Source organism: Nyctereutes procyonoides, unplaced genomic scaffold, assembly GCF_905146905.1.
Source record: "Nyctereutes procyonoides isolate TBG_1078 unplaced genomic scaffold, NYPRO_anot_genome, whole genome shotgun sequence".
Classification (NCBI taxonomy): Eukaryota; Metazoa; Chordata; class Mammalia; order Carnivora; family Canidae; genus Nyctereutes; species Nyctereutes procyonoides.
In genome coordinates, this window is record NW_026575044.1 from 27,279,883 (window position 1) to 27,295,842 (window position 15,960).

Consider the following 15,960-nt stretch of genomic DNA (forward strand, 5'->3'; position numbering starts at 1 on the left):
CCTGGGTGGCTCAGACAGCTAAGCATCTGCTTTCAGCTCAGGTCATTATCTCAGGGTTCCAAGATCAAGCCCAGCATCAGGATACCTGCTCAGCAGGGAATCTGCTTCTTCCTCTCCCTCTGCCTACCATTCCCCCTGCTTGTGCTCACTCTGTCAAATAAAGAAAGAAATCCTTTTTTAAAAAAATTAATGAAAAAGGGGGAAAGGGAGACACCTGGGTAGCTCAGTGGTTAAGCGTCTGGTTAAGCGTCTGTCTTCAGCTCAGGGCGTGATCCTGGGGTCCTGGGATCGAGTCCTGCATCAGGCTCCCTGCAGGGAGCCTGCTTCTCCCTCTGCCTGTGTCTCTGCCTCTGTCTCTCTGTGTCTCTCATGAATAAATAGTCTTTTTTAAAAGGGAGGGGGAATAAAGGGGGGGGGGAGTCACAAAAAATATTAGAAATAAGAATACATAATTATATACCTAGGGAAAATGTACTAAAAACTGTAAGATAATGATATGAACAAATAATAAAAAACCCAGGCCTTCGGGTTATCGTACATTACCCAAATCCTAATTGCTATTGGGCTAACTAAAGCTCCTGACCTGTGTGGAAATTAATGAAGAGAAACCTCAGGAAAACAGAGTCAGGAGGCTAGGAGGGGAAGAGAGGAAGGGGGAGCCATACCACCCAACTTCAATTACAAAAAGAATGTCAATTACAGACCCCAACAGAAGAAGGGTCAACAACAGGAAAGAACTACCAGCTACAGGTCCCAACAGGAAAAGATGTACCCTGCATCTTCTACAAGAAATCAACTACCTTCCTGCACCCCAGCAAATGAAACCATCCTCATCCTGAACTTTTTTCTCTGATGAGCTTTCATTCAAAACAGCTTCTCCTGGGGTGCCTGGATGGCTGCTCAGTCTCTCTGCAGGGAGTCTGCTTAAGATTCTCTCCCGGGGTAGCCTGGGTGGCTCAGCGGTTTGGCGCCTGCCTTCTGCCCAGGTCCTGATCCTGGAGACCCAGGATCGAGTCCCGCATCTGGCTCCCTGCATGGAGCCTGCTTCTCCCTCTGCCTGTGTCTCTGCCTCTCTCTCCTGTGTTTCTCATGAATAAATAAAATCTTAAAAAAAAAAAAAAGATTCTCTCTCCCTCTCTCTCTGCTTCTCCACGCGCACACCCTCTCAAACAAAAAAGACCCTCTTCCCAATTTCCTCCTCCATAGAAGTCGTCTCCCCTTTTATCACTGGATTTGCCTATGGTTTTGCGTAGTTTGTCCTGAAGTGCAATTCTCTGCTATTCCCAAATAAACCCATTTTGCAGGTAGAATAACTGGCTGCTTTATTTTTTTAGGTTAACACCTGCAAATCTTTCCACTATGCTCCCGGGAATTCATGGTTCTGTCACCAATAAAATCAGCTATATTCATAATCCCTTTTCTGAATATTCATCTTCTAGCACTAATTAAAAAGTCACCAAGAAGACCACTTCCTGAATAGTTTTTTTTAAAGATTATTTATTTATTTATTTATTTATTTATTTAATTTTAAAGATTATTTTATATTTGAGAGAGCAAGTGAGGGGGAGGGGCAGAGGGACAGGGAAAGAATTTCAAGCAGACTCCTCACTTAGTGGGGAGCCCCACTCGAGGCTTAATCTTACAAGCTGTGAGGTCACGAGGTTATGACCAAAATCAAGAGTCAGACACTTAATCGACTGAGCCAGCCAGACACCTCCTGAGTAGTCTTTCAAGAGGCTTTCCTTCCCTACCACATGTACCACGGAGTCTGGAGATGCGGGGTAGATACTTTCCTTTTTCCTTACTGCTGATCCAAGATTGTTGCTTTTCCCTCTTCCCTAAGAAGCCTCATGTCCTTTAAAAAAGGTGCCATTCCATCTCTGTCACTGTCGTCCATCACTTCCCTTAGTTCCAACGCTAGTCTTGTCATCACATTCTCAGTCATTTTAGCATCAATGTGGTCCATATTTCAATACCCTGGCTTCTCAGATCTTTGCTCTGCTCTCCTCCAGTGAAACTGTCCTTCACCACAACTCACACACTTTCATGCTATACCCTCTAGACCATCCCATTACAGATCACCTCCATTCTAAGCATCACAATCTCTGGTCACCACTACTCCCACCCCAAATCCTTGTTCTTCCAACTCAATGACTCCAATAATCCCAGATCTTTAGCTTCCTTCACCGGCGTCTCCACTCCAGACCCTCCCTCTTCTAGCTTTCTGTTGCCTTCTTCATGTTTTACAGGTCCTATACTCTGCTTAGATCCATAGCTCTTTATTACCATCACCATGCTTTAGCTCCCTATCCCTTGCTGGAATATCCCAATCCTAGCTAAATCCAATTTTTTGCTGATTTTGCATCTCACTTGAACTGCTGAATATGGCTAAAGAAAATAAACGAGCATGCTAAATGCCTCATTTTCAATTTATAACCACAAACCTCAAGCAAGCTCAGCGTGGTGCAGCATTCTACTTGCATTTCCTACTCACCTCCTTCAACATGCTTGTTTCACATGTCCACAGACTTCCAATACCCTTCCCACCCTCCTCACTCACAGGTGGCAATTTCACCGAAAACACAGAAGCTGTCAGAGAATTTCCATACTCCCATGAACACATTTACCATCCTGTAGGCATGTGTGGTCGTGAACATTGTGCTTTTTTCCCACTACACAAGGCCTGAATTATCCCTATTCCTGTTTAAAGGCAACTGCATTCCTTCTCAACCAACTTAATAAATGCTCTTTGCTGTAATACTCATCCCTCTCAAATTTACCGCCAGTGGGATCATTCCCATCAACACACAAACATACTGCATTATAGATCACCTTTGAAAAAAAAAAGACAATGTCCCCCTAGTTGCACTATCTCCCCAGCTAACACCTCTACTTCTCTCCTTTCTCCAACACCTCAAAAGCACTGCTACACCTGCTGCCTCCACCACTTACCCTCCCACATTGTTTCCCCCACTTTTCTGTCAAGTTGATTTTACCTATAGTATAGCAGATTGCACAAAACATAAATTTAGGGCTGAATGAGTTATCACAAAGCAAATGCCCTTGTAACCATGACTCGGGAAAAAAAGAGAACATTAAAAAGAGAGAAAGAGAGAGAGAGAGAGAGAGAGAGAGAGAGAGAGAGAGAGAGAACATAGCCAGTACCTCGCAAGTCCCCTTTGCTCCCGTTACCTTTTCCTTCCTCCCCAAAGGTGATGAATTACTGTCCTCTAACACTGAACTTGTTTTGCATTGCTTGCTTTTGAGGTTCCTAGAGACAGCATAATTTCATATATATTCCTGTGAGACACTACCTTGGCATAATGGTGAGATTCACGTCGTGCCCTTTGTTCATTTCCAACTGCTGTAAAGTATTTCACTGTATGGGTCTGCCATATGCCACTGCTGATACACACTTCGACTATTTTCAGTTTTGGAGCCAATACTATTAACAATTTTGTCCTTGTCTCCTGATGCATATGTGCATGCATCTGTTAGATATATTTAGGTATGGATCTGCTGGGTCACGAAGCATGTTAATGTTCATTTTACTAGATACTGACATGTTTTTCAATGTGGCTGTAAGAATTGACACTGCCACCAACACTCTAGGAGTATGAAGTGGTATTTCATTAGTTTTGTGATTTTCGATTATTTTTTTAAAATTCTTTTTTATTTATTTGTTTGTTTATGATAGTCACACACACAGAGAGGCAGAGACACACGCTGAGGGAGAAGCAGGCTCCATGCACTGGGAGCCTGACGTGGGATTCGATCCCGGGTCTCCAGAATCGCGCCCCGGGCCAAAGGCAGGCGCCAGACCGCTGCGCCACCCAGGGATCCCCCATGATTTTCGATTATTAATGAAGTTGATCATCTTCATAGGTTTACTGGTCATGTGAATGATTTCTTCAAGTCTCTTCCACTTTTTCTTTTTGATGTAGAAGTTATTTATGTATTCCAAATCTGAGCATTCTGCTGGTCATAAGTATCATAAATTTCTTCTGTGACTTACCTTTTTTTTTTTTAAGGTTTTATTTATTTATGAGACACACAGAGAGAGACAGAGAGAGAGAGAGAGAGAGAGAGAGAGAGAGAGAGAGGCGCAGAGACAGGCAAAGGGAGAAGCAGGCTCCATGTAGGGAGCCCGACGTGGGACTCAATCCCGGGTCTCCAGGATCAGGCCCTGGGCTGAAGGCGACGCTAAACCGCTGAGACACCCAGGCTGCCCATGACTTGCCGTTTCAATGTATTTTTTCAATTTTTAAAAAAATGAATAGGAAGGATTTAATACAGTCCCAATAATCAAATTGTTCCCTGCCCTGTTTAAGAAATCCTCCTCTCAGGGATCCCTGGGTGGCTCAGTGGTTTAGCACCTGCCTTTGGCCCAGGGCACGATCCTAGAGTCCTAGGGTAGAGTCCCGCGTCGGGCTCCTGGCATGAAGTCTGCTTCTTCCTCCTCCTGTGTCTCTGCCTCTCTCTCTCTCTCTCTCTCTCTCTCTCATAAATAAATAAATAAATCTTAAAAAAAAAAAAAAAAGAAATCCTCCCCTCTCTCAAGATCATAATAAATTCTATGTGATATGCTAGGAACTTTATTGCTTTGCCTTCATATTAATATCTGTAATACACACAAAAATTATGCAATTATTTGCAACATCAATTGCAAATATTAAATTTTAATTCTTCCTTCCCAGCACATATAACTATTATTTCTCTTGCTTGCCCTTCTTACTCTGACTAAAGCCAACAGCACCACAGTGAATAGAAGTGATAATGGGCATCTGTGTCATGTTCCAGATCTCAAAAGCAACATTTTCAAAATAACTATTAAACCTGAGAGGCTTTGTTTCATTTTGGTTTTGGCAGATACATTTTATCAGATTAAGGAGGTTGCCTTTCATTCCCAGTTCCCTAGAATTTTTGTCCTAACCAAAGACAAATTTTTATCAAATCCTTTTTCTATATCGACTGAAATAACAGAGCTTATATCTCCTTTACTCCTGTTAATGTGGAGACTTTAAATGATTTTAAAATATTAAATCAACCTAGTGTGCTGGCATAAATCAATTTGGTTTTTATATGTTATTAACATTACATATTGCTGGATTCAGCTGACATTTTATTTAGAATTCTAGATCTATGTTTATCAATGAGATTGTTCTGTAATATTCCTTTCTTGTCCTTGTCAGATTTTCAAGATCATGCTGATCTTATGAAACAATGAATCTATAGATCAATTTGGAGAAACCCAAAATATTATAATACTGAGTTGTCCATCCATAAAGATGGGCATTCTTGATTATTTAGATCTTTAATTTCTCTCAGTAACATTCCAGAATTTTCTCTGAAGAGAATTTCTGATACTTGATATTTTGATTACATTTTAAGTGGTATTTTAAAAAAAAATTACTGTCCACCTTTTGTTAGAAAACGGATATAAAAATACAATTAATTTTCACTACATCAGTCTACTGCTAAACCTGTCAGGTCTTTATTTTTTATTATTTTACTTTTCTAATTCCAGAATTTTCACTTGGTTATTTTATAATGGTTTCTTGTTCTCATGCTGCAATTCCCAATTCTGTTTTTAAATCTCCTTGAACATATGAATATTATGTACAATCATTTTAAAGTTTGTGTCTGAAAAAAAAAAAGTTTGTGTCTGATAAGTCCATTACCTGGAGTCCTTCTGGGTTTATTTCCATTGTCTATTGTTTTGTTTTCTTTCATGTTGCCTTGTTTCCTCAGGTATCATAAGCCAGATATTGTGTATGAAATATCATCTAAAAATTTACTGGCCTGATAGCTTTCTTCAGAGAGGATTTACATTTGAATGTATGGGGATCCAGTGGCACCAGTTAATTCAATTTTCTGGGTTAAGATGGTTTAAACTTGGGCTTCAGTCACCACCAGGGCTAATCTACTTCAATTTCATCTTATGTCTAGGAACCTAAAACTAAAGCATGCAGAAAGGGCTATCTGACTCTCCCCCACCACATACACATACACATTTGAGAGGCTCTGGACTCCAAGTTTCATGCCCCAGCACCAAAGGCTGTATCAAAAGTACTATTTAGGCACACACCTTCTGGATTCAGCAGAAGCATCAAGGTAAAAGTTCCAGGCTAATTTCTCTGAGTTTTCATCTTCTCCCATATTTAGGCTTCATAATTCTTCATATTTAGGTTTCATAATTCTTCACTGCCTTCTACCCTCTGGATGTTTTCAAGCAAACTAGATAGATAGATAGATAGATAGATAGATAGATAGATAGATAATCTTTCTAATGGTCCTCAACTGAAGAGCTGACCTAAATCACTGGGCCACCATTACTGAAACTACAAGACTTCCTCAATCTTGTAAATCAGGATTTATTCCTATCACTCCACAGAAACAATTTTATGTAAGTTCCAACAGCCTGTATACATTGAAACCCACTGGTCAATTTACAGACTTCGTTTTTTGTCTCAGCAGCATGTAACAGAGTGGCCCACTTGCTCCTTAAAACATCTGCTTGACTTCCATGTACTTTTCCCCTCATACCTCATATTTTCTAACACTTTTGCTATATCTTCCTTTTCTTCTCACTCTTCAAAAGCTGAAATGTTAATCACCTAACCTAACCTCTTTTTCATCTCATCCACTCAGAAGGCTATTTCAACCAACCCATGCCTTTAAATTCTCTTGTTCAAATTCATAGCTCTAGTTTCAACATCTCCCCTGAACTCCAGCCTTTTATAAATATATGCTAATTGTTTTCTATCCTCATATTTCTATTCTTCTCTTCTTTCTATCTTGGCAAGTATAGAAGGCTGCTCAGGTCTAAATCCTTATTCCTCCTTTTCTCTTCCTCCATATCCAATCCATTAGTATTCTGATAGGTTCTATCTTGAAAATGGAATCAGAATTTTCAGACTTCTTCACCTATACTAGCCTAGTCCATGCCAGGATTAGCCTCTGCATGAATTCTCTGTAGCTGGAAAATGTAAATTGGTAAAACTAGCATGGGAATAATTTTTAAAAAATCGAGTTTAATAAAAAAGTGAGTACCTCTCAGCACAATAATTTCACTTACTGTCAAATATTTTTGACCATAATTTACAGTAACAAGTACATTTTATGTTAATCGAGTACATACATCCTGAAACAATGATTAATGAAAAAAAATACTTTTACTACATGAAACACACTCTGATATCTTCTATTTCACTAATTAAAATAATAGGTATTCACTAAACTGATTTTATGATCCATTAGTGAGTAAAGGGTCATGAACTGTAATTTGAAAAGCATTGTTCTAGAGAAAACTGTTAACATCTATAGGAGAGAATACATGTAAAAGGATGTTTACAGAGACACTGTAAATGTAAAATATATATACATAAAGTAAAAGAGCAATAGATAAATTATGGCATATGCATACAATAGACTTCTACAAAGCAGTTAAAATGAATAATCCAGGGGATCCCTGGGTGGCGCAGCGGTTTGGCGCCTGCCTTTGGCCCAGGGCGCGATCCTGGAGACCCCGGATCGAATCCCACATCGGGCTCCCGGTGCATGGAGCCTGCTTCTCCCTCTGCCTGTGTCTCTGCCTCTCTTTCTCTTTGTGTGTCTCATGAAATAAATAAATATTTTTTAAAAAGTTGCAAAAGGAAATGTTCATATACTACACTATTTGTTAAGTTAAAAATATGAAACTATAAAATACTTATGTACATAGACATGAAGAAGTACTTTTAAAATATAAACAGTAATGGTAAATGGAAAAACCACGATGGTTAGATAGAAGTAGAATGGAACTGGGAGGAGTATACAAAGGGATTCTACTGTAGCCATAAAGTTCTATTGTGAAAAGAAAGAGAGGAAGGAAGGAAGGAAGGAAGGAAGGAAGGAAGGAAGGAAGGAAGGAAGGAAGGAAGGAAGGAAGGAAATATAGCAGCTTAAGATTCAATAAGGCTGGTGGTTGGTACAAAAAGTCTGTTATTTCCTATAGCTTACTGAATGTTTACATCATTTTATTTTTAAAAATAATAGTTCAGAAAAGAGGTTAGTTTTTCCAAAAAAATAAAATGAAATTTCTGAGAGATCCTAATAAAAGATGGAAATAGACAATGAAAAATACTTAAAAGTATTTTAAAGTTTATTTTATTTTATTTATTTATTTATTCATGAGAGACAGAGACAGAGAGAGAGAGGCAGAGACATAGGCAGAGAGAAGCAGGCTCCATGCAGGGAGCCCGACATGGTACTCAATCCCAGGTCTCCAGGATCACACCCTGAGCCAAAGGCAGGCGCCCAACCGCTGAGTCACCCGGGCATCCCTAAAGACAAATATTTTAAACATGTTTTCACTTTTAATTTTTTTTAAGGATTTTATTTATTTATGAGAGAGAGCAAGAGAGCACGCACGTGCGAATGGGGAGGGGGCAGAGGGAGAATAGCTCAAAGACAGTCTAGAATTTTTCCCTGGAAGAGAAAAAAGACAAGAAAAGACAAAAATATAAGAAACTAAGAGAATCAATTCAAGTAGTCCAAAGCCTGGCTAATGGGCATTCCAAAAAGGAAAAACAGGCAGATGAGACATACAAGAGAAGAGACCTTTCCAACAGTGATACAGCACATGACTAACTAGATTGCGCACCTTTAGTACCACAATCACACAATTTAGCTGACTTGAAGGATACTGGTACAACATGCCTTTAACCTACCAATCTGCAGCAAAGGGAGGGACACAGGAATAGTCAATGACATCAGAGTGATGCAGGCTGAGGAAAGATATAAGATAAGACACTCTGGTCTTGGGAGGGGTGGGGGGAGTTGGTGTTTCCTCAAAATGTTAAACCCGGAATTATCATATGACTCAATAATTCAACTCCTAAGTATATACCCAAGATAATTTTTAATAAGTCTATGCAAAAACATGTGCATATTCATACAAGTATTTCATAATAGCTAAGATGTGCAAACCACCTACATGTCCATCAACTGATAAACACACAAAGTATGGTAAATCTGCTCAATGGAATACTGTTCAACCAGAGAAGGGAATACAGTACTGATCCATGCTACACCACAGATAAGCTTTGAAAATATTATGGTAATAACAAGTATAAAGTGGTATCATGACCTCTTTCCTACATGAGTCTTTATCTTTCAGAGATACATACTGAAATTATTTACAAATGGTACACCTTTGCCTGGAACTGGACAATGTGCTTCTAATCGCATTTAGCTGGTTATTCACAAAGGGCCACAAACCAAGTGTGTTCCCACAGGGCTGCCACTATCAAGTCAGCTGGCTAATTCTGGAGCTAATGACTCAAGTGAGAGTAAAAAAACCAAATTAGAAACCACAGTGTAGGGCAGCCCGGGTGGCTCAGTGGTTTAGCACCACCTTCCGCCCAGGGCCTGATCCTGGAGACCCGGGATTGAGTCCCGCCTGCGACGGGCTCCTTGCATGGAGCCTGCTTCTCCCTCTGCCTGTGTCTCTGTGTCTCTCATGAACAAATAAATAAAATCTTAAAAACAAAACAAAACAAAACAAAAACCACAGTGTACTTTTTATAACCTAATTCTGAAAGCAATATTCCATCACCTATACTGTGTTCTACTGGTCATACAGACCAACCCTAGTACAATGTAGGAAGCAGACCCATACAGGTGTAAATATCAGGAGACAGAGATTGTTGAGGGGACATTAAAAGGGTATAAATAAGAAAAAAGACTATCAGGCATTGTTAAAGCAAGGTGATGAACACACAGTTTCCTTATACTATTGTCTCCTTTTGTATACATTTGAAATTCCCCATAATAAAAGTTAAACTAACAAAAAACTTTAAAAGTTACTGGCACAGAGATGGAGTAAGAAGGTATAAAAAGGCTACTCAGTGACAGTAGTGACTTTGTGACACCTTCTTAAGTGGCCCATTCCCACAGAGACCAAATGGTTGGCAAGGAATGTGTGTTAGCAGGTTGTTAAAGTGAGACTTTTAAATCTAGGTGGTCCTCATCAAGCCCGAAATTCAGCGTACAAGCATGTGTATCACATCATTTGAACACTGTTCCAAACATAAATGCTTAATAAGATGCATTAAGAACAGTAATGTACACAGGGGAATTATTGCAGTTACAAAAACACTCTACCAGGAACAGTAACAATCAAGGCTTTTTTAGCAAAGACACCATTAAAATTTCAACTGCAGGCTTCTCTGAAGAGTGTAGCTTTCTTTAGTAATTCTTACATTGTTCAGTAGAGTTAACCGCTTGGGAAAACCCAAGATTACAATGAAGCTTCTTTTGACTGACCACCACTCAAACAATCTGCTGTATGAATACACTGATACTCTCCATCCCCCACCCCCAGTTTAACTTTTATATGCACAATATTAAATGGTTACCTTTTAGGACTCATTCACAGCTGTGCCATGTAGTAAACTATAATTGCTTTTGCTTTCTCTGAACTTTTCGAAGTTTTCCCTGGAATTATGTTTTCCTTGCTATGATTTTCTGTGCACTTATTAATTGCATTCCAAACTCCCCATCATCTAAACCTCCTCCAGAGGCATTCAGCTATACCATCATCCACCTTGTTGAAGTCTCTCCTGGTGTGCGTGTCCTGACCTGCTTCTGTCTGGATGGTTGCCTCGCAGCCTAACAACTCTGATCCAGCGCTCTCCCTTCACCATCCTCAAGGGATTCCCACCACATTCATTTTATGGCAAATCTCCTGTCTTCCATATCCTGCATCCATCTTTTCCTGAGTCTGGGTCCTCATTTGGTGGAGCATAATCCCCAGTGATTCCCCAAGAAAGAATGTGTGGCAATTCAGTGTTATGAGACTTTGCATTTCCAAAAATGTGTTTTTAACCTATGCATTCGAATACAAATTTGGACACATACAGAATTCTAGGTTGGAAAAATGTTTTCCTCTGGAATTTTTTTGCTCCTTTGCTTCCAAGGTTGTGGCTGAGTTGCACTGGGTTTTGTCCTTTTCTTTCTTGCTTGTTTTTTAAACTCCCAACACTCTTTGGTTCTCCTAGTGTATCCTTCGAATAGTACCCTACCTATTCTTGTTTTATGGTTGTAATAGATTTTATTTCACTGAGATTATTAATTATTTCTTTTTAAAGTTTTCTTCTCCCTGAATAATTTTGTGTCCTCCAGGTTGCATTTTTCTCTTTTAGGAACTGTATTTTCCATGTTTGAAGGTTTCTTGTCATTGTCTAGTACTCCTCGGTTACACATTTGTTATAAAAAAAGGGAACCAAAAAGCTATTAGCTCAGAGTGATGATTACTGTGAAGTTTTTTCCCCCCTCTATATCTAGTCCTACTCTGTCAAGAATGATACTCTAATCTCTTGCCTGGAAAAGGATGGCCTGGTTGCTGGCATGAATGGGAACCATAGAAGGGAAGGTGGCTAGGGTCTCAGGAGCCAAATGTGTATGTTCACTTGTTCCATGAGCTTTGTGTGTAGCACGTTTGCTTTTAACAGGGCCTGCTGTTCTCTAGCCAATACCTTGTTACCTTCTTCTCATGGAGCAACTGGGCCTCTAACAATGGTAGTGGAGTGTAAATTGGTACAATCATCCTGGAAAATTGTTTGGCAGCACTTACTAATACTGTATAAATGTATAACCTATTCCTTTCCCCTATATATACCAAATAGAAACAAGAGCCAAAGTCCTCCAGAAGACATGCATAAGAATGTCACAACTCCTTTATTCGTAATAGTTAAAATGAGGAAACAACCCAAATGTCTATCAATGTGTAAATATATTATGGAATATTCATTCATATAACACTTATATCTTGATTTGGATAATTAGCTATATATGTATATGTAAAAATTCAATAATCTGTACACCTATGACTGTACACATTACTATTTTAAGTTACACACATCTTAAAAGGATCTTTTTTTAAAAAAGCTAATTTTAGAACTGTTTGGTAAGTTTGAAATCCCCTACTAATCTATTAAGATAAATCATTATTTTCCAAAGCCTAAAATTTATAGCCTAATGATCAATAGTATTTTTTATCAGTATTTAATTAAGTGGGGTAAGTAGTAACTCAGTGATGTACCATTCACTTTAAGAACAATTAACACTGAAGTATAATTTATTGGGAATTCAGAACACACTTTTCATTCAAATTCAATGCTATCAGGACCACACTAGGTACTTACCCTTCTAACCTGACGTCTGGTAAAGATCTGTTGAGTGCAATCATCTCACTTGCCATTAAATTGAACTGATTGATTTTAAACATCTCTTTCATCTTTTCTTGATCCTCTTTAGGAATGACAACTGGTTTCCCCATTTCTCCAGGACCTTCATGAGGCTTTTGTACTGGCTCTAGAACTAAGAATACGGAGGAAACTCAACATTAATTTTATAGCAATTGATAACTCTTTCTGTTTAATAACATTTGAGTTTAAATTGTCCCTTGACAACCAGAGCCATTTCTGAGTCCATTCTCTCCTAGTCTGTAAAAACCTCCTAGCGGCTACCTTGTCCTCTTTCACACCAGTGTCCTCACTCAAGACCTCCTCACCCTACACTACTTACCTGAATCATGCACAACCTTGGCATTTCCATCTCAAATATCATTACCACATTGACCTCTTTAAAGCATGATTTTAATTGTGGTATTCCCATGATCTCCTAGAGTCTAACTCTTTAATATGAAATTTAACCTAACTTTCCAAACATACTACCTGCTCAGCCCTCACAGATATGCCCCTCCCTACCCCCACTCTAGTGTTTAATCCTTCAGTCAAATAGCAATTCACTACTTTCCTTTATATGTGCTTCACGTTTTCCTGCATTGGTGCCTTTGCTCACAGGAGTCCTCTCCCATGGACCTCCTCAGTCCTATTTCTGCAATACCACCAAACACCTACTTGTCTTTTAAGGCCAGCTAAAACAGCTTCTCTTGACTGCAGCTTTTCCAAATCCCTCTATGGTGATCATCTACTACTCTTGACTGCCACTTCACTTTATCTAGGGCTCTTACAATCCTAATCAATTGCTATCTCCTATAATGACTGCCAACCTGCCTTGTGGGTCCCCCACTAGATTACGATCTCTTTTTAGTTCAGGTTTGATTCATTTGTGTACCTTTTGTGGAGTCCAGCAAAATGTCTTAAAGGAGTTTTATAATTATGTACTGAATTAATATGTCAGCAAAAATACTATTCAAAATAAGTCAAAATGAAATCCTAGAATTGATAATAAACATTAAAATAAGCTTTAAACAAGGTGGAGCATCAGGAAAGTTAATTCTAATCCAAAGTAATGTCATCTATTGATGTATATATAAATAAAGTAAGTAATATTCAGGGACACATGGGTTGCTCAGTTAAGCATCTCCTTTCAGCTCAGGTTATGATCTTAGGGTCCTGGTACTGAGCCCCACGCTGGACTCCCTATTCAGCGGGGAGTCTGCTTCTCCATTTCCCTTTGCCCTTACACCTCTCATGCATGCGTGCACTCTCTTACTCTCTTACACAAATAAACAAAAATCTTAAAAAAAAAAAATTTAACTTAAAAAGAGTAATATTCAGCAATTTCCAAATACTATTTCTTGTTCTACACTTTTGAGATGTTAAAAAGTGTTCCAAGAAAAAGAAGTTCTCAGGTGGATTAAACTTGCAAAAAACACATTAAACTTCTCATCTAAAAGGCATGGGTAGAGAATGAGGTGAAGGCAATAATGAGATAAAAACACATGTTTTGTACATTACTTATTTATTTTTAAAGCTGAAATTTTTATTCTCCCTTTGTTTATTTTTTTTAGGCACCTCCAAAGAGTCTCTGCACAAAAACAACAAGGCAGTAGAAAAACCATCACTCTTCAGCCAGGCTTCATCTGCCCAAGAATAGCACTAGTGGGTAAAGCTAACTTATAAAATGGTTGTTTCAGATGGTGGTACAAAACAACCTACAAACTCCAAGGCTATAGAATATGAAATTATTGTGTCTTCAACAACTATATCTAGACTATAAAAACCTATCTTAGACAACCATTAAAAAAATGGTTTAAAATAATTTTGTGCTGGTTCTCAGAATGAACTGTGATTTTAGGAGGGCATTAAAATATTAGGAAATAACTTTAAAATTATTGAAAACTCACGTAAAACCATTTTTAGAAATAAATCCTGCCTAATGTTTGCCAACTGACTAAGCTTTTTTTTTTTTTTAAGAGATTTTATTTGTTTATTTGAGGTGGGGTACAGGGGAGGAGCAAAGGGAGGGGAAGAAGCAGACTCCCTACTGAACATGGAGCCTGCTTAAAATTCTTTCTCCCTCTGCCTACTCCTCCATCATGCGCACATGTGCTCTCTCCCTCTTTCAACCCCCCCAAAAAAAACAAAAGAAAAACACACCAAAATTAAGTAACAAAACTCACTGATAACCCTAAGCTACCTCAAATCCTTCTCAGTTTCAATCCTTGCTGCAATTTTATGTTCAATTTATTTGTAATATGTTTAGTATATAAAACTCTATAAAGGGGCACGTGGGTGGCTCAGTAGTTGAGCATCTGCCTTCGGCTCAGGTCATGATCCTGGATTCTGGGATGGAGTCCCCCATGGGGCTCCCCTTGGGGAGCCTGCTTCTCCCTCTGCCTATATCTCTGCCTCTCTCTGTCTCTCATGAATAAATAAATAAAATTTATTTTAAAAACTCTATAAACATGCAAAAAATTATAATATTTTCCAAAAGCCTTTACTATCTTTACTATCTTTAAGTTTTTAATCATCAAAAGGCTTCCTGAAGTTTAATAACTGAAATAATTCTAGCATACACACATGAAAAATTGAATCATCAACATTTTAAGGATCTGAAAATTGAGTATAGTTCTGGCATAAAAGATCAATTCTTACTTGAACTGCATCTATAAAAATACTGAATATTCTATACAAAATCCAAACCCACAAATTGAAGGAATAAAGTTATTTGGAAGGCAGAAGGGCAACAAAAATAATCCCATGACACAACCCCCACTATCCCAGTTTTTCAAGGGGAGCCCCATCTAATAGCAAGAGAAGAATATTGCTATTCTTAGATAGCCTCAGGTATAAAATGTAAGTATAAAACTATGAGACAGAACTGCTCAGAAAAACATAACAAACTAAAACCACCAACACCTCTGTAACCACATAGACTGGCCTGGCCCACTATTACCTGAAGTAGGCAAGTAACAAGCAAATCCTAGAAAATGGATTATCAATGATAATCTTGTAAGAGATTCAGCATTATGGTAAGGATAATCAATCCATTGTGCTTAAAAATAGGACCCCTTTATTCACAGTATAAAGATAAGAATTTGATAAATTTCACCAAGCAGGTACTGGAAAGCAGTTAAAAGAATGTTCAGAAAGGAGATCTTTATAATACTGAAACAGTAATTTTGGAGTCTTATCTGTTTGTTTGTTTGTTTGTTTGTTTGTTTGCTTTTTTGCCTTTTGCTTTTGTTTTGGTTTTCCAAATACCATAAAAACCGAAGAGCCTGGAGACTTCATGTGTACTATCAAGAAACCTACACTCTTCTGGTCCCGGTGTGGCCCGGCTTATCCACTAAGAATATCCATGTCCCTGGTGTACTCAGCCATCTGTCCTCTCCCAGTCGCCTCAGGGTGCATTCCTCAGGGGCACTGCTGCAAGCCCTCACCAGACCTGAGCTGAGAAGGTGCTTACTTCAGGGCTCTGAGACTTCAGAGCTGCACCACTCTGGACAGACAGCTCCCAGCTCCTATTGCACCAAAACCTCACAGGGAGCAGATTTTTCAAGGTGTTCTTTCTGAGCATTAGCTGCCCCCTTCCTCAAACCATTTTCCCCTTCTTTCCCATCAACTCCTTAAGATTATAGGGAACAAAGTTTGCAACCCCGCTGTTTTAAAGCCCCATCTGGAACTGCCAGCCCCCTACTCCCTCTCCCTTCATACTGCCATCTCA

General features: G+C 38.9%; 1 protein-coding gene across 2 annotated transcripts in view; it reads right to left on the bottom strand.

The window, feature by feature from the left end:
* Positions 1-15,960, bottom strand: part of GALNT1 (polypeptide N-acetylgalactosaminyltransferase 1) — a 118,229-nt gene that overhangs the window by 44,375 nt on the left and 57,894 nt on the right. For both annotated transcript variants that reach the window (XM_055324141.1, XM_055324142.1), the window contains one exon: positions 12,189-12,363. In XM_055324141.1, coding sequence (XP_055180116.1) covers positions 12,189-12,363 — 175 coding nt within the window. The remainder of the gene's footprint in view (positions 1-12,188; positions 12,364-15,960) is intronic.